This window comes from Perca fluviatilis, chromosome 4 (assembly GCF_010015445.1).
Source record: "Perca fluviatilis chromosome 4, GENO_Pfluv_1.0, whole genome shotgun sequence".
In the NCBI taxonomy this organism is placed as follows: domain Eukaryota; kingdom Metazoa; phylum Chordata; class Actinopteri; order Perciformes; family Percidae; genus Perca; species Perca fluviatilis.
In genome coordinates this window covers 16,345,024-16,357,531 of record NC_053115.1, presented here as the reverse complement: position 1 = coordinate 16,357,531, position 12,508 = coordinate 16,345,024, and the positions used below count along the sequence as shown (strand labels likewise).

The window sequence follows — 12,508 nt, the reverse complement described above, 5'->3', positions numbered from 1 at the left end:
TGAAAGAGACTTTAATGAATTCTCAATGGAGTCGTTTGGCTCCAACCACTGCTCTAAGAGGAAACTGTAATTGTTAGACTAATGCACATGGTGGTAGCATTGAGCCACCTTGTTATTCCTTCAGTGGAGGCTCAATCATTTGCTATATGTGCCAGAAAAGCTCAGATTTTAGGGGCAGTTTTTGTTATACAATATCATTTTTTTGTGTACAATTTAAATTTCAAAAGACTTATCTCTTTCTATAGTTTCCACTGCATACAAAAATAAACAGTTTTGATATTTAATAGTTGAGAAGGATACTGATGGTATTTCTAGTACATCTCTGTGAAGACAGATTATCTGGAAACTTGAATGAATCACAATAATTCTGAGTATTGATTGTCATTCCCAGCAAACAAGCATTACTGCAGTTTTTGAATTCCTCAGTAATGACAGCAATGGTTTATGTGGATTAAAAAGAATGACCAATTACTTAGGTCTGTCATGTGGATAATTTAGTTTTCCTCCTGGTACTGTGTTTTCATTGGTTTTCCTTTTTATTAATTTGCCTAGATGTTGAGATACTATATGGAGTAGCCGAGAGGCGGTTTGTTTGTGTATCAACCTGTGACTAAGCACGTCAACTTCTTGGGTTATCCTAAAGAGACCTTTCTCAACAACAATGTTCAGCATCTTCTCTCTCTCTCTCTCTGTATCTCTCTTTCTTCAGGGAGACAAGGGCAGCCCAGGAGAGAGGGTTAGTCACACTATCGCCAGCTTGTCCTTTCACTGCAGAAATATCCCAAGAAGCACGCAAGCATAATGATTCTCAGCTCTTATCTCTCTTTGCCGACAGGGACCTCCAGGAGTCGGCAACGGGGTGGCCGTGAAGGGCGAGAAGGGTGCCCCAGTAAGCACTGTCAAACACTGCCAATGTGCTGACATGTTTAGTTTGCAGATGAACTTGGTGTGCATGTGGGGGGGGGGGGATGAATTTTGCATTTACTAATTGCATTTTTATTATCAGGGTCCTCCAGGGGCTCAGAGTCCTAGAGGGCTACCAGGACCACAAGGCAACAAAGGAGACAAGGTAGCTGCAGATTGATCTAGTTTATTGAGTGTTTGAGCATGTGGGGTGTTTATCCCACAGTACTGTAATCACTTGTGGTTGTTTTTCAGGGCGATAGTGGTGATGGGGCGCCAGGACCCCCAGGCAGGCAAGGAGAGCCTGGGGACAGGGTAGGTTGAACACACAGCAGTTTTAGATTATTTCACGATAATGAAACCATTTCAACAACATTTCACATCTCAACTTCTGCTACGCTCGCACAATCCTCGTCGCACCCATCGCAATTTCAGAACTTTGGATGTGTGTCTGGATCCAGATCTGTATTGCGTACTAACAGTCAGTTTCAAGTGAGACCAATGGTAGTTACGTTGTGGTCTTTTGAATTCATGATGCTGTAGCGCCACCTATAGGTGGAATGCCATCATTTTGCAGGATCTCACGAAGTTGCTTGTTGTCAAATAGGCTATATAACCATTTGCCAACAGTTACAGGAAAGTGCTGTGGAATAAAAAAAAACACATTCATAACTTTTTCAGGGTCATGCACATAATGTATGCTATGTATTACATTTGTTAAATATGGATAAAGTGGCAGAATGCATGTTATAGGATCTGTGGCCTATATGCATAGATACATGTTAGGCCGAGGAAAAAAGAATTATGCTTCTTTTCCTCAAAATTAAGGAGTTGTGAGCAAAGGTATAAAGTGCTTTTTAAATGCCCACATGGTGGCGCTATCACAAGAAAAAAACATGAATTTCTTTTGTGGGCCATGGCCCAACTTTCCACCAGCTTGCACTGAAATCTGTATTGTCACTGAATGTCATTTTTGAGATGTCCTGCTTACTGACACAGAAACACTAAAATAAACAAGACTAAAACATAACTTTGATGGAAGTAATACATTTATGATCAAGCATTTTGCTCATGTCTTTCAGGGTCCCCGTGGGCCTCCAGGAGAAATTGGTGGAAAGGTAAGATAAAGGTAAAAAAAAATCACTTCTTTTGTAAGTTGTTAATAGAGGAATGATCTCTGTCACTCTCTATTCTGATAGGGTGACCGAGGACAGCCAGGTGAGCCTGGATCACAGGGAGACAGGGTGAGTCACGTGTGTGTGTGTGTGTGTGTGTGTGTGTGTATGTGTGTGTGAGAATAGCCTAAATGACTATGGTCCATATTTACAGGTATGGCACCAGGTTAAGTAGTACATTTTACCACAGGGAAGAGCACATGCAATTTCAACAAAATGAAAAGGTCAAAATGGGATGATATTAACAATCTTGCTGAGCCAAGTTCGCATCTCTTCAAGCTCACATAGGTCTGAAAAGTTTAAGTAAATAAATGTGGGTGGAGACACAGCAGGCTGTTGATTTACTTTATTTTACTTTAATCCAAAAAAGAATATACTGCAGAGAACTTGTTTTACCTGAACTGAAAAGCAGCTCTAATGTTTTTTTTTTGGATGAGATGGATGTCTGTATGTACAAGATTATGTTCATACCTGTGCACAATGAGTGGTAATTGCTGGTATATACAAGGAATCCCTCCATTTTCCCGGCATAGCAGTTATTTGGAGAAGACCCCATGCAAGTTGAGAAGCTCTAACAATCGCTAGCAACAAACCATCCCAAGTAACTATAGCACATTTACAGTGACACACATGATCATTTTATAAGCTACATACTGTACTGTATATGCACTAAGATCAGTCACCCTTTTCTGTAAGATTGAATGGAATAGAAAGCTTCAATACAGAATACAATGGAATTAGGAACGCTACTCCTGATCAGTGCAAGGAAAGACACTGGAAAAACATTGCAAAGACAAAAACTACTTAAGCAAACAAGCATCCATGGCCGACACCATGTTTAAACATAATGAGTAAAATAAATAAATCCAATGTCATTTTGCACAGTAAGTCAGACAATCAAAGAAGAGAATTTTAGAATCTAGAACAAGACCTGTGGACAGACTCCAGTTACAACAGCCACAGTCACAGAACATGCAATTTGACTTGAAAACAATCAGTGAATCTGGACATGTGTCTCTTTGCAGGGGGAGCGAGGACCAGCTGGTGAAACTGGGGAGAGAGTGAGTAGAGCAATGTTGGTTTAGTTTTTAATTGAAATGAGTTCAGCTGTTGACATCCTTTCCTTTCAGTGGGATTGTGTGCTGTTATCTGAATAATGTTGTCTCACAGGGGGACCCAGGGAAGCCGGGCCTTGCAGGAACACCAGGGTTGAGAGTGAGTGAAAGACTGCCATGCAGTAGTGGCTAATGACATCAGTGTGTCTTATTGTTTCATATTTGCTGCATGGTCTGACTGTTTCTAAATGCATAGAGAGTGTCATGAATGAGTCTCCATTTGTCACCAGGGTTTACCAGGGCCCAGTGGAGCGTCAGGAGAAAAGGTGAGACTGATTCAATTAAATGCAATCATAAGAGAAGCAGCAGGTCAATAGGAACGTGATTCCAACACGGAACATTTCATAATCTCATCTAATGAATTTCCGAGCAAAGATGAAAACTGGTCTGTTCCCAGGGAAACGAAGGTGCACGCGGGGAGCCCGGCAGAAGTGTGAGTTATCAACCTGACATATAATAATTTATCTGTCCTTTCATTTTGGATATGCACTTAATGTCTTTGTCTGTGATGACGAGTCCTTACTTTATTATTCAAATCATCCAGGCTCTTGGTTTGCCCGGGAAGAAAGGGGACCAGGTACACTATCAAATTCTGTTCTCGTGAAACGTTTCATTTTAACATTTTAACCGCGCCCACTGTTCCTTCACTCTGATGGGTTTCCTCTCCTTTGCTGTTCTCCCACAGGGGGAGCGAGGCCTGGCTGGTCCCGAGGGGGGGAAGGGAGACATAGGAGAGATGGGACAGAAAGGAGAGAAAGTGAGCAACCAGGAGATGATGATGTCCTAGAAAATATGGAGTTGTTTGTGTGTGCAGTGCACTTACAGTCTGACATCTGTCTAAATGACGTTTCCTTCTTTAACATTTTTGCAAGGGGTCTTCAGGGTCGGGAGGGTCAGCTGTTGGACCTAAAGGAGAGCCAGGAGAGAGAGTAAGTTCACACTGGAGTCATTGTAACACATCTTTATCAGAACAACAAATGGCACAATGGCTCATCATGTTACAGCTGCTGTGATATATTCCAGACCATAGCATCACTTATTCATGAAACATTCCCTTGTGCCACCTGTCAGTGTTAGGCATGCCCCATAACTGCTGAAACTGAAAATCCATAAAACATGTGCTCTTCCCTCAGGGACCTGCTGGTGTCAATGGAAGGCCAGGTGCCAAGGTGAGAGGCCTATTGTGTGTTTTATTTGGTATGTTTTTAGCCTTTCTCTTTATTTCTGTTTATTTGATTGTCAAACTGGTCTTTTAACTGTTCTTTAGGGAGATCCTGGTGAACCAGGAGAGGCGGGGCAGAATGGGCGGCCAGGGACCCCGGGAAAGCCTGGTCCTCCTGGGAAAGAGGTGAGAGTGATGTATGGGATCTGTAAAAAGTAACACAATTCCCTCTTCAACAATAACTACTCCGCACACCTTTTTCAATATCTTGTTGTTAAAGATGCTCTAAGTGATGTGACGCGTTTTTTAGGCTGCAACATTTTTCGTCACATACAGCAAACCTCTCCTCACTATCCACTAGCTGCCTGTCCCCTGAACGCACTGTAAAAAAACGCGGTCTCTGAAGACCGAACCAACCTGCCCCACGAACCATAACAATCAGTGTTCCAGCCAATATCTGACAAGAAGGAGCTGGTTGAGTCACATCACTTAGAGCACCTTTAACATTCTCTACATACAGTAGGAAGTACTGACCCTGATTGGTGCATCTAAACAGGGAGCTGTGGATTTCTTTTTTTTTTTATGACCTGCTTCATGTAGTTCTACTCGAACATAGGGTCAATTTCAGCAAATATGACAGAAAGTTACTTTTATAAGTCTTACCTACTGCTCCTTTTAACCTTTTTAAAAAAAAAACGATTAAGAAAATCTGCAGATTATTAATAATCAAAGGTTATTGTTAGTTGCAGCCCGAGTGATCTTATCATTTTGTCATGTCTTTCTTTTCCCAGTGAAGTAAGACACTACATTGTACTATTGTAAAAACCTAGTCAAGCTGTTATTGTTGTTGCATGTTGCTCTCAGTGTGCCTCTTAAGCTTTCTTCTGCTCCTTCCAACATGCATCTCTTTGTAATGATGCCCTTTAGAGGTAAAAACAACACTGTGCATTGCATGAAATGTTCTCACAAATGATTAAGAATAATGTTTCTAACCCTCTACTCAGTCAATGTTGTAAATTTAGAAAATGTAACCCCATTAAGATTTCCTCCCATTTAAAATGAGTGAATTATGTATACTTGTGTTTTACAGGGGGAGAGAGGAGAGAAGGGTGACGAAGGCACACCTGTAAGTATGATCTCTTCCTCTTTTTGATGCTGACATCGCAACGTCCACTCTCTGTGTGTGTGTTTAAGATAAGATAGACTGTATTAAACCCACAATGGGGAAATTCCCTTGTTACAGCAGCTCAAAAGAAAAATTCACACACATCAGAATAACACAAATACACATTAAATAGACATTGGAAAAAAATATGAAAAAAGTATTATATTATTAATTAAAATAATAGTAATATTTACACTATAAACACCCTTATATAAACAGACAGTATATATACACAGATTATTTATATAGTTTATTTATAAAGATTAGTGTGTACATGTCGCTACAAATGTCTCTTTTTTTTTTAAACTTGCTTTTCATTAGGGGGAGTCTGGACTCCCAGGGAAGTCCGGAGAAAGAGGACTGAGGGTAGGGCGCGTGTCTTTGACACATTTTACAATCAAGTTTTTAATCTTAAACTTTGAAACTATCATGGTACATCAATGGAAGGTTTTAACGGGCTTTTTTGATTGACCCCCAATAGGGACTGGCTGGTCAGCCAGGACGAGCAGGAGAGAAAGGAGACATAGGAGACCCAGGAGAGCCCGGACGAAATGTGAGGCACACATTTATGTATCATCATACAGATAGCTTTTTTAATAGGCTCTTGTGATTTTCCACTGAAACCTTGAGAGAAGAAACATCGAGGAAGGTCAGCTGCTTAGCATATTTATTGATCTGTGTTCGATCATAGGGCAGCCCTGGACTCGCGGGACTGAGAGGGGAGAAAGGAGAACTGGTTTGTTGTCTGCTTTATTTTTTACACAGTGCTTATATAACTTTATATCTATTGTTAGTAGGTTCACATATTTCACTCTTGTCTTCAAGGGACCCCAGGGGCCTCCAGGACCACCAGGGAAAGTGGTGAGTGTGTCACACTGTACTGTAAAATGAACCATAATGATAATTAATAGGCAAACTAGAGTTTGGAACTACAGTCTGCAGCATCTTCTTACCATTGAAAGAGCGTCTTACAACCCAATTCTGATACTACATGTATGTTCCCTTTAACAGACCGACATCCAGGGCCAGCTGAGAGGAGAGAGAGGAGAGAAGGTCTGTACTGTACCTGTAAAGAACTTCTGAGTTGCAATAAGTATCCCCCAAAATCTAGTCTTATTGATAGTTATTGCAGACACACTGTGGTAAACAAAGAACTGACTTCATTGTGATTTCCAGGGTGACGCTGGCGACCCAGGAGAACACGGTAGCAAAGGTCCGAAAGGAGAAGCGGGGACTCCCGGAGCCCCAGGCCTACGAGTGAGTTAGCCTCATTCTTGCAATTTGTAAATGCTTCTGCGAGCATCTGATAGCCACCGTACAGTATATGCATCTTTATGCACGCTGACCCCTTTCCCAGTTGTTTAGTATGCAAGACTGATGATCTTTGTGACTTGTTGTTCTTTCCCCGCTGTCTGTAAAGGGTCCTGAGGGACAACGGGGACCTGCAGGCACAAGAGTGAGTTTGCTTTCTGTCACAGCTTCTTCAATTCTCATAACTAGATATCTGTAAATACTGTACCGGAATCATTTCCTTTCGTACACATAATTTTCACTTCTAATGTTTACAGGGTGACACAGGGGAAAGGGGAGCGCCTGGAGAGAAGGTTTGAAATCAACAGTGTGGCTGGTCCTCACAATGTCACCTACTCAACTGACCCTTCTCATTTCATCAATATTGAAAAATAAATAAACTGGTCCTTTATTCCACCGCATTCCCACGCAGTAGATTCCCAGTAGAATGAAGTGTAGAAGGGCTGGCGGAAAGCTTTACCGCCAAAAGTTAAACCGAGTCACTTAAAGGTCCCATGACATGGTGCTCTTTGGATGCTTTTATATAGGCCTTAGTGGTCCCCTAATACTGTATCTGAAGTCTCTTTCCCGAAATTCAGCCTTGGTGCAGAATTGCAGCCACTAGAGCCAGTCCCACAATGAGCTTTCCTTAGTATGTGCCATTTCTGTGTCTGTAGCTATTGAGGAGGAGAGAGGGAGGGGCAAGGTGGAGGGTGGGGGTGTGGCCTTGACCAACTGCCACTTTGCTCGTTTGAAAGCCATGATGTCTCTCTCTCATGGGTGGGCCAAATTCTCTGGGCGGGCAAAGCAGAGAAAGGGGAGGTAACCTTGCTCCTTATGACCTCATAAGGAGCAAGATTCCAGATCGGCCCATCTGAGCTTTCATTTTCTCAAAGGCAGAGCAGGATACCCAGGGCTCGGTTTACACCTATCGCCATTTCTATCCACTGGGGGACCATAGGCAGGCTGGGGGAACTCATATTAATGTTAAAAAACCTCATAAAGTGAAATTTTCATGCAATGGGACCTTTAAACTGTTCTTTTACTGTAGGTACTAATGTAAATGTGGTTTTCTAACCCTAAACCTCTGTGTGATCAGGGAGAAAGGGGAACGTCCGGGTTAGATGGACGTCCTGGTCTGGATGGTAAACCAGGTGCTGCTGGACCACCGGGTCAGAGGGTACTTCAGTTTATGCCATCTTCTCCCCAAACTTTAAAACATGTTGTGTGTAGAGCCTTACTTGGTGAAGAATGTGTAGCTGATACAATGTATTTGTTTCTTCTTTGTGTTACAGGGGGATCCTGGGAAACAGGGGGATCCTGGTAGAGACGTGAGTAAAAATGTATTTCCTGTGTGGTTGTTTAAAAATGCCATTCCCTGATTTGTATTAGTTATAAGTAATCATATAAATAAAAATAAATGCTGACGTTTTTGTGTTATGTTCACATCCGTAGTGAGATTTGTATTTAGTTGTATTATCTGATCATTATCCTTATTGTCCTTATTCTGTATTAAACCCATTTTCTGTAAACAAGTCTGCCCCTGAATTGCAGTCACTTATGTGCACTTTATGTGTACGTGCTGCAGAGGGCACTGTGGTGGTGTTAAAATTCAGTCTTCGCTCCTGTGGCCAGTTGCATAAGCCGACTCTAGGAAGAGACATCTCCAGTTTACAGGAGCCTATTATGTAATATTGACCATAATATTGATTCTGAAAGTCATCAACTGCTCAACCTACAGTTTAAGAAAAGGAGTATTTTCCTATTTTTCCTATTCCTATTTCAAGGGGCAGACACATGACCGCTGTATTACTGCTGCTGTACATCCAAAGAAATTGCAGTTGCCATTTCTATCATGTCTGCCAAGTGTTACACTTTCAATCTAATAAATTATACATTTCAAACTCTCTTTTTAACTGTCCTTACATCCCAAAAATACAGTGCAAAATGTGAGTGCAAATCGTAATCTGTTTTATTTTAGCAGGCATTTATGCTGAATAAAAGAGATTAAACCATTCACTATGTTGTGTGTTGATTTGATGTACCAGGGTTTAGCAGGACTTAGAGGGGAACAGGGCCCCCCGGGACCTGTTGGGCCTCCAGGCACCGCAGGGACACCTGTGAGTACACACACACACACACACACACACACACACACACACCACACACACAAACAAACACACACACACACACACACACACACACACACACACACACACACACACACACACACACATACACACGCACACGCACACACTTTTATTTTTGTATTTACGTGTCTCTCCATCATCCTCATCCATTCTTTTGTATCTTTACATCTCAGTCTCTTTTCGACCACATTTACTCAGTTGAGTGTCGTCATCCTTGTTGTTATATTTCAGGGTAAAGCAGGTGACGATGGCAAAACTGGTCCTCCTGGCAAAATGGTAACTTCAGCATCTTGAATGTAATACCCACTCTCCCTGACATACTGCAATATGACACGTTGCACATTTTATTAGTGACTTGACTGACATACTTTGATATTTATTGTCAACACTGACAGTCAGAATATGAATCTTGTTTAATGCAGCATGTCTCTCCATCATTCTCTAATATGGTAATGGCATCGACAATAAAGCAGTGAGGACATTTATTTCAGGCTCTGCTGCATAATGGCTGTCTTGGTCTTAAGTGAGTCTCTAAAGCAGTGGCACTGAATTATCTTAGTGCTCCTGCAGCAGTCCGGCCATTATTCGGTTTGTTATTTGTTTGAAGCTGTAACGCATTTTGTTTTGACTTACAGGGTGAGGATGGTGTGCCAGGTGAAGATGGGAGAAAGGTTTGTAGCCGTTTGTCAGTTTATACGATTATCTGGCACTGACCGGTAGAGATTTAGTCAACTAGGGTTTTAGGATTCTTTTTTAATACATTAATTTTGCTTTTTGACAAATTTATGTGACAAATCTATGAACTTCTTCCCCTGATATCCTCTTCTGAATGTTGTCATGTAAAATGGTCTGTTAAAGTGTAGCATCTTTGATCAAATACTAGCTATTTGTGAATATTATTTTGAAGTATGGCTGGGCGTTATGGAGAAAATCAAATATGACGATATTTTTGTCCCAATACCTCGATATCGAAATTGCGGCGATATTGTAAGGTTGACATTTTGGTGCTTTAACAAAATATTCTCACAAAGAGATTTGTGATAAATAATCATCAATAATGTGTGTTTATTGACTAAGAGGCTGAAGGCAAATAATAGAACATCTAGAACATTCAGGTAAGGACATCGCGTTCCTGTAATGCAGCCTTTAAAAACAGAAAAAGACAACACCTTATGCCATATTACCATGTTACGATCTCCAAAATCTAAGACAATATCTAGTCTCTTATCGCGAAATCGATATAATATTGATATATTTCCCAGCCTTATTTTGAAGTGTCTGCAGTGCTTTGAATACTACAGGACACACCCCATGTAAAAACACCAAACAAACTGACTAAAAATGAAATCAAACAATACTTTACTAGCTAGTACTACTAGCTAGGTAGGACGAGGGTCTTTTTAGAAAATTGTTTATGAAGATTGTGCTTATTATGTCTGTTTTTCTTTGTCAATCTGACTCTGCTGTCTTTAATCTGCAGGGTGATAAAGGAGAACCAGGAGCAGCTGGAAGAGATGTCAGTTTTTCCAAATCTTTATATCATTATCTATTTGTGTTTGTTGTCGGTTTGTTTCTACTCTGTGTCCTGTCCTGTCCTGTCTCACCCCCACCCCTCCCCCCCGCTTCCTGTATTGATCCTTGACTTTATTGTATTACACATCAGCTGTCCTCCCTTCTTTTCTATTCATCAGTTTCCCACTCAAGTGTGTATTTATCAACTGTAGTTTGCTCTGACATTGACATTACCATCACACGCTCACTCACTGCAGAATCAATAGGCTTGTCAGAAGCAGCTGTATGAATTCACTAGCCTCTAATGATCAAGCCTAGCCTTTAAGAGGGAGCCACTTCTGAGAGGAATCCAGGGAGGCACCAAATGTCAGCGTGCTGTTTTCATGTGCAAATTCACATTAATTATCTCTAGAACATCAGTGGAGGGGTGGCAGCGGCCACCTGCTTTGATTTTATAGTTCAGCCTCTACTATAGCGCAAGTGAAGTCACCCTGTGTAGAGAGTCTCAGTTGTGCATTTGCATGTGTTTTCCAGGGCCGGGACGGGCAGAAAGGAGAAAGGGGCCTTGCTGGGTCTGTCGGACCCTCTGGCCCTGTGGGGCCTCCTGGAGTTCCTGGCAGCATTGGTCCTCCCGGACAGGTGCAAATGATGTCGACACATTTGAAATATAAAATGAATGGGAATGATAGTTTGTCATCTTTACTAATCAATACACTGTCCCTGTTTCTCAGGTGGTGTATTTTAAAGGAGCTGAAGCAATCCCAGGCCCGCCGGGGCCTCCAGGAACCCCTGTGAGCATGCATGACTTTGCAGCATTCTAACATTGTTGTTAATTACATTCATTAGATGCATATTACAGTCACTACTTCTCCTGAAGAGTACTGTATTGTGCTATGAATGATATGGACTTCCACAGGCTAATGGGCATTAATGGAAGATAAGAATCATCATAAACATAAATAAAATCCTCGGCATGTAATTATGTTTTCATATGATTGTGTTTCTTTTTGCATACTATCATAGAAAAGTAGAGATGAACCGATTACAACTTCCTAGGCCAATTCCGATTTTCATTGAGTTAGGCCAGCCGATACCGATTTTAGCCAATTCCGATTTCATTTTTTCTAACCACTTTACAGCACACGCAAATATTTATTTTCTATCTTTTCTTTAATAGTACATTTTGCACAGAACATAGAAAATTTTTTGAATAGATAATGGATCACTATAAAATAGAACTATATAAATTACTGCTGGTGTGGGAAATTCACATACATCTAAAGTGCAATGTTAGAACCATTTCCTTCTTTTCACATCCAATATTCAACTAAAAATGTGATTTTGGTTTTTGGTGTCGTCCCTCCACACCCTACTTTTTCCTTGCAGGTGTTGCATATTGCAAACTTGTTATCTTCTGCACACACACTGAAGAAATTCCAAACAGCTGACATGTTGCAGGTTAATTCACGAGGTTCCCTACGTGTGCGAGTATAGCGCGGGCACGCGCTTCACACCGCGAGCGGGTAAGCGCGACACACGGCGGAAAGGAAAAAGAGACTGTACTCTCACGTCCGTGTGTGTGTGTGTGTGTGTGCGTGCGTCCTTGAGAACTGTACCTTGGCCGGTCAATCGGTGCATCTCTATAGAAAAGGTCATTTTACAGAAACATCAGCTAGAAAGCTCGAGTTGCTATCTAGCTCTTGTGTGATCATGTTGTCCCCAGCAGCAACGCTCTCTCACATGTAGTAGCAAAGCTGTCTGTTTTATCTATATCTGTCCTTGTGTCTGTCTGTCCTCCCCCCACACACACACACACAGTGTTATCTGTTGATGTTTTTATCATTGTCCTTGCTCTGTCCTTCAGGGCGTACCTGGGATCCCTGGAGCTGTGGGAGCCAGAGTAAGTTGTAGATGTCTGTATATATATCTCAGTCTGCTTTAGATTAGTAACTACTTAGTTGTTTCTTTGACCTTCTAACTTGTTTTGTTCCAGGGGGAAAGAGGTCCATCTGGCCTCAAAGGTGATGCTGTAAGTT

The 12,508-nt window shown here is 41.5% G+C and overlaps 1 protein-coding gene across 4 annotated transcripts in view; it reads left to right on the top strand.

Moving 5' to 3' along the window:
* Window positions 1-12,508, top strand: part of col7a1 (collagen, type VII, alpha 1) — a 74,060-nt gene that overhangs the window by 24,904 nt on the left and 36,648 nt on the right. For all 4 annotated transcript variants that reach the window (XM_039798734.1, XM_039798737.1, XM_039798733.1 and 1 more), the window contains exons 37-70: window positions 710-736; window positions 836-889; window positions 1,007-1,069; window positions 1,159-1,218; window positions 1,986-2,021; window positions 2,103-2,147; window positions 3,104-3,139; window positions 3,249-3,293; window positions 3,424-3,459; window positions 3,591-3,626; window positions 3,738-3,770; window positions 3,879-3,950; window positions 4,066-4,122; window positions 4,327-4,362; window positions 4,461-4,541; window positions 5,446-5,481; window positions 5,842-5,886; window positions 6,002-6,073; window positions 6,212-6,256; window positions 6,346-6,381; window positions 6,532-6,573; window positions 6,697-6,777; window positions 6,941-6,976; window positions 7,089-7,124; window positions 7,910-7,990; window positions 8,106-8,141; window positions 8,859-8,930; window positions 9,192-9,236; window positions 9,596-9,631; window positions 10,441-10,476; window positions 11,007-11,111; window positions 11,204-11,263; window positions 12,337-12,372; window positions 12,466-12,501. In XM_039798734.1, the coding sequence (XP_039654668.1) occupies window positions 710-736; window positions 836-889; window positions 1,007-1,069; window positions 1,159-1,218; window positions 1,986-2,021; window positions 2,103-2,147; window positions 3,104-3,139; window positions 3,249-3,293; window positions 3,424-3,459; window positions 3,591-3,626; window positions 3,738-3,770; window positions 3,879-3,950; window positions 4,066-4,122; window positions 4,327-4,362; window positions 4,461-4,541; window positions 5,446-5,481; window positions 5,842-5,886; window positions 6,002-6,073; window positions 6,212-6,256; window positions 6,346-6,381; window positions 6,532-6,573; window positions 6,697-6,777; window positions 6,941-6,976; window positions 7,089-7,124; window positions 7,910-7,990; window positions 8,106-8,141; window positions 8,859-8,930; window positions 9,192-9,236; window positions 9,596-9,631; window positions 10,441-10,476; window positions 11,007-11,111; window positions 11,204-11,263; window positions 12,337-12,372; window positions 12,466-12,501 (1,689 nt within the window). The remainder of the gene's footprint in view (window positions 1-709; window positions 737-835; window positions 890-1,006; window positions 1,070-1,158; window positions 1,219-1,985; window positions 2,022-2,102; window positions 2,148-3,103; window positions 3,140-3,248; window positions 3,294-3,423; window positions 3,460-3,590; window positions 3,627-3,737; window positions 3,771-3,878; window positions 3,951-4,065; window positions 4,123-4,326; window positions 4,363-4,460; window positions 4,542-5,445; window positions 5,482-5,841; window positions 5,887-6,001; window positions 6,074-6,211; window positions 6,257-6,345; window positions 6,382-6,531; window positions 6,574-6,696; window positions 6,778-6,940; window positions 6,977-7,088; window positions 7,125-7,909; window positions 7,991-8,105; window positions 8,142-8,858; window positions 8,931-9,191; window positions 9,237-9,595; window positions 9,632-10,440; window positions 10,477-11,006; window positions 11,112-11,203; window positions 11,264-12,336; window positions 12,373-12,465; window positions 12,502-12,508) is intronic.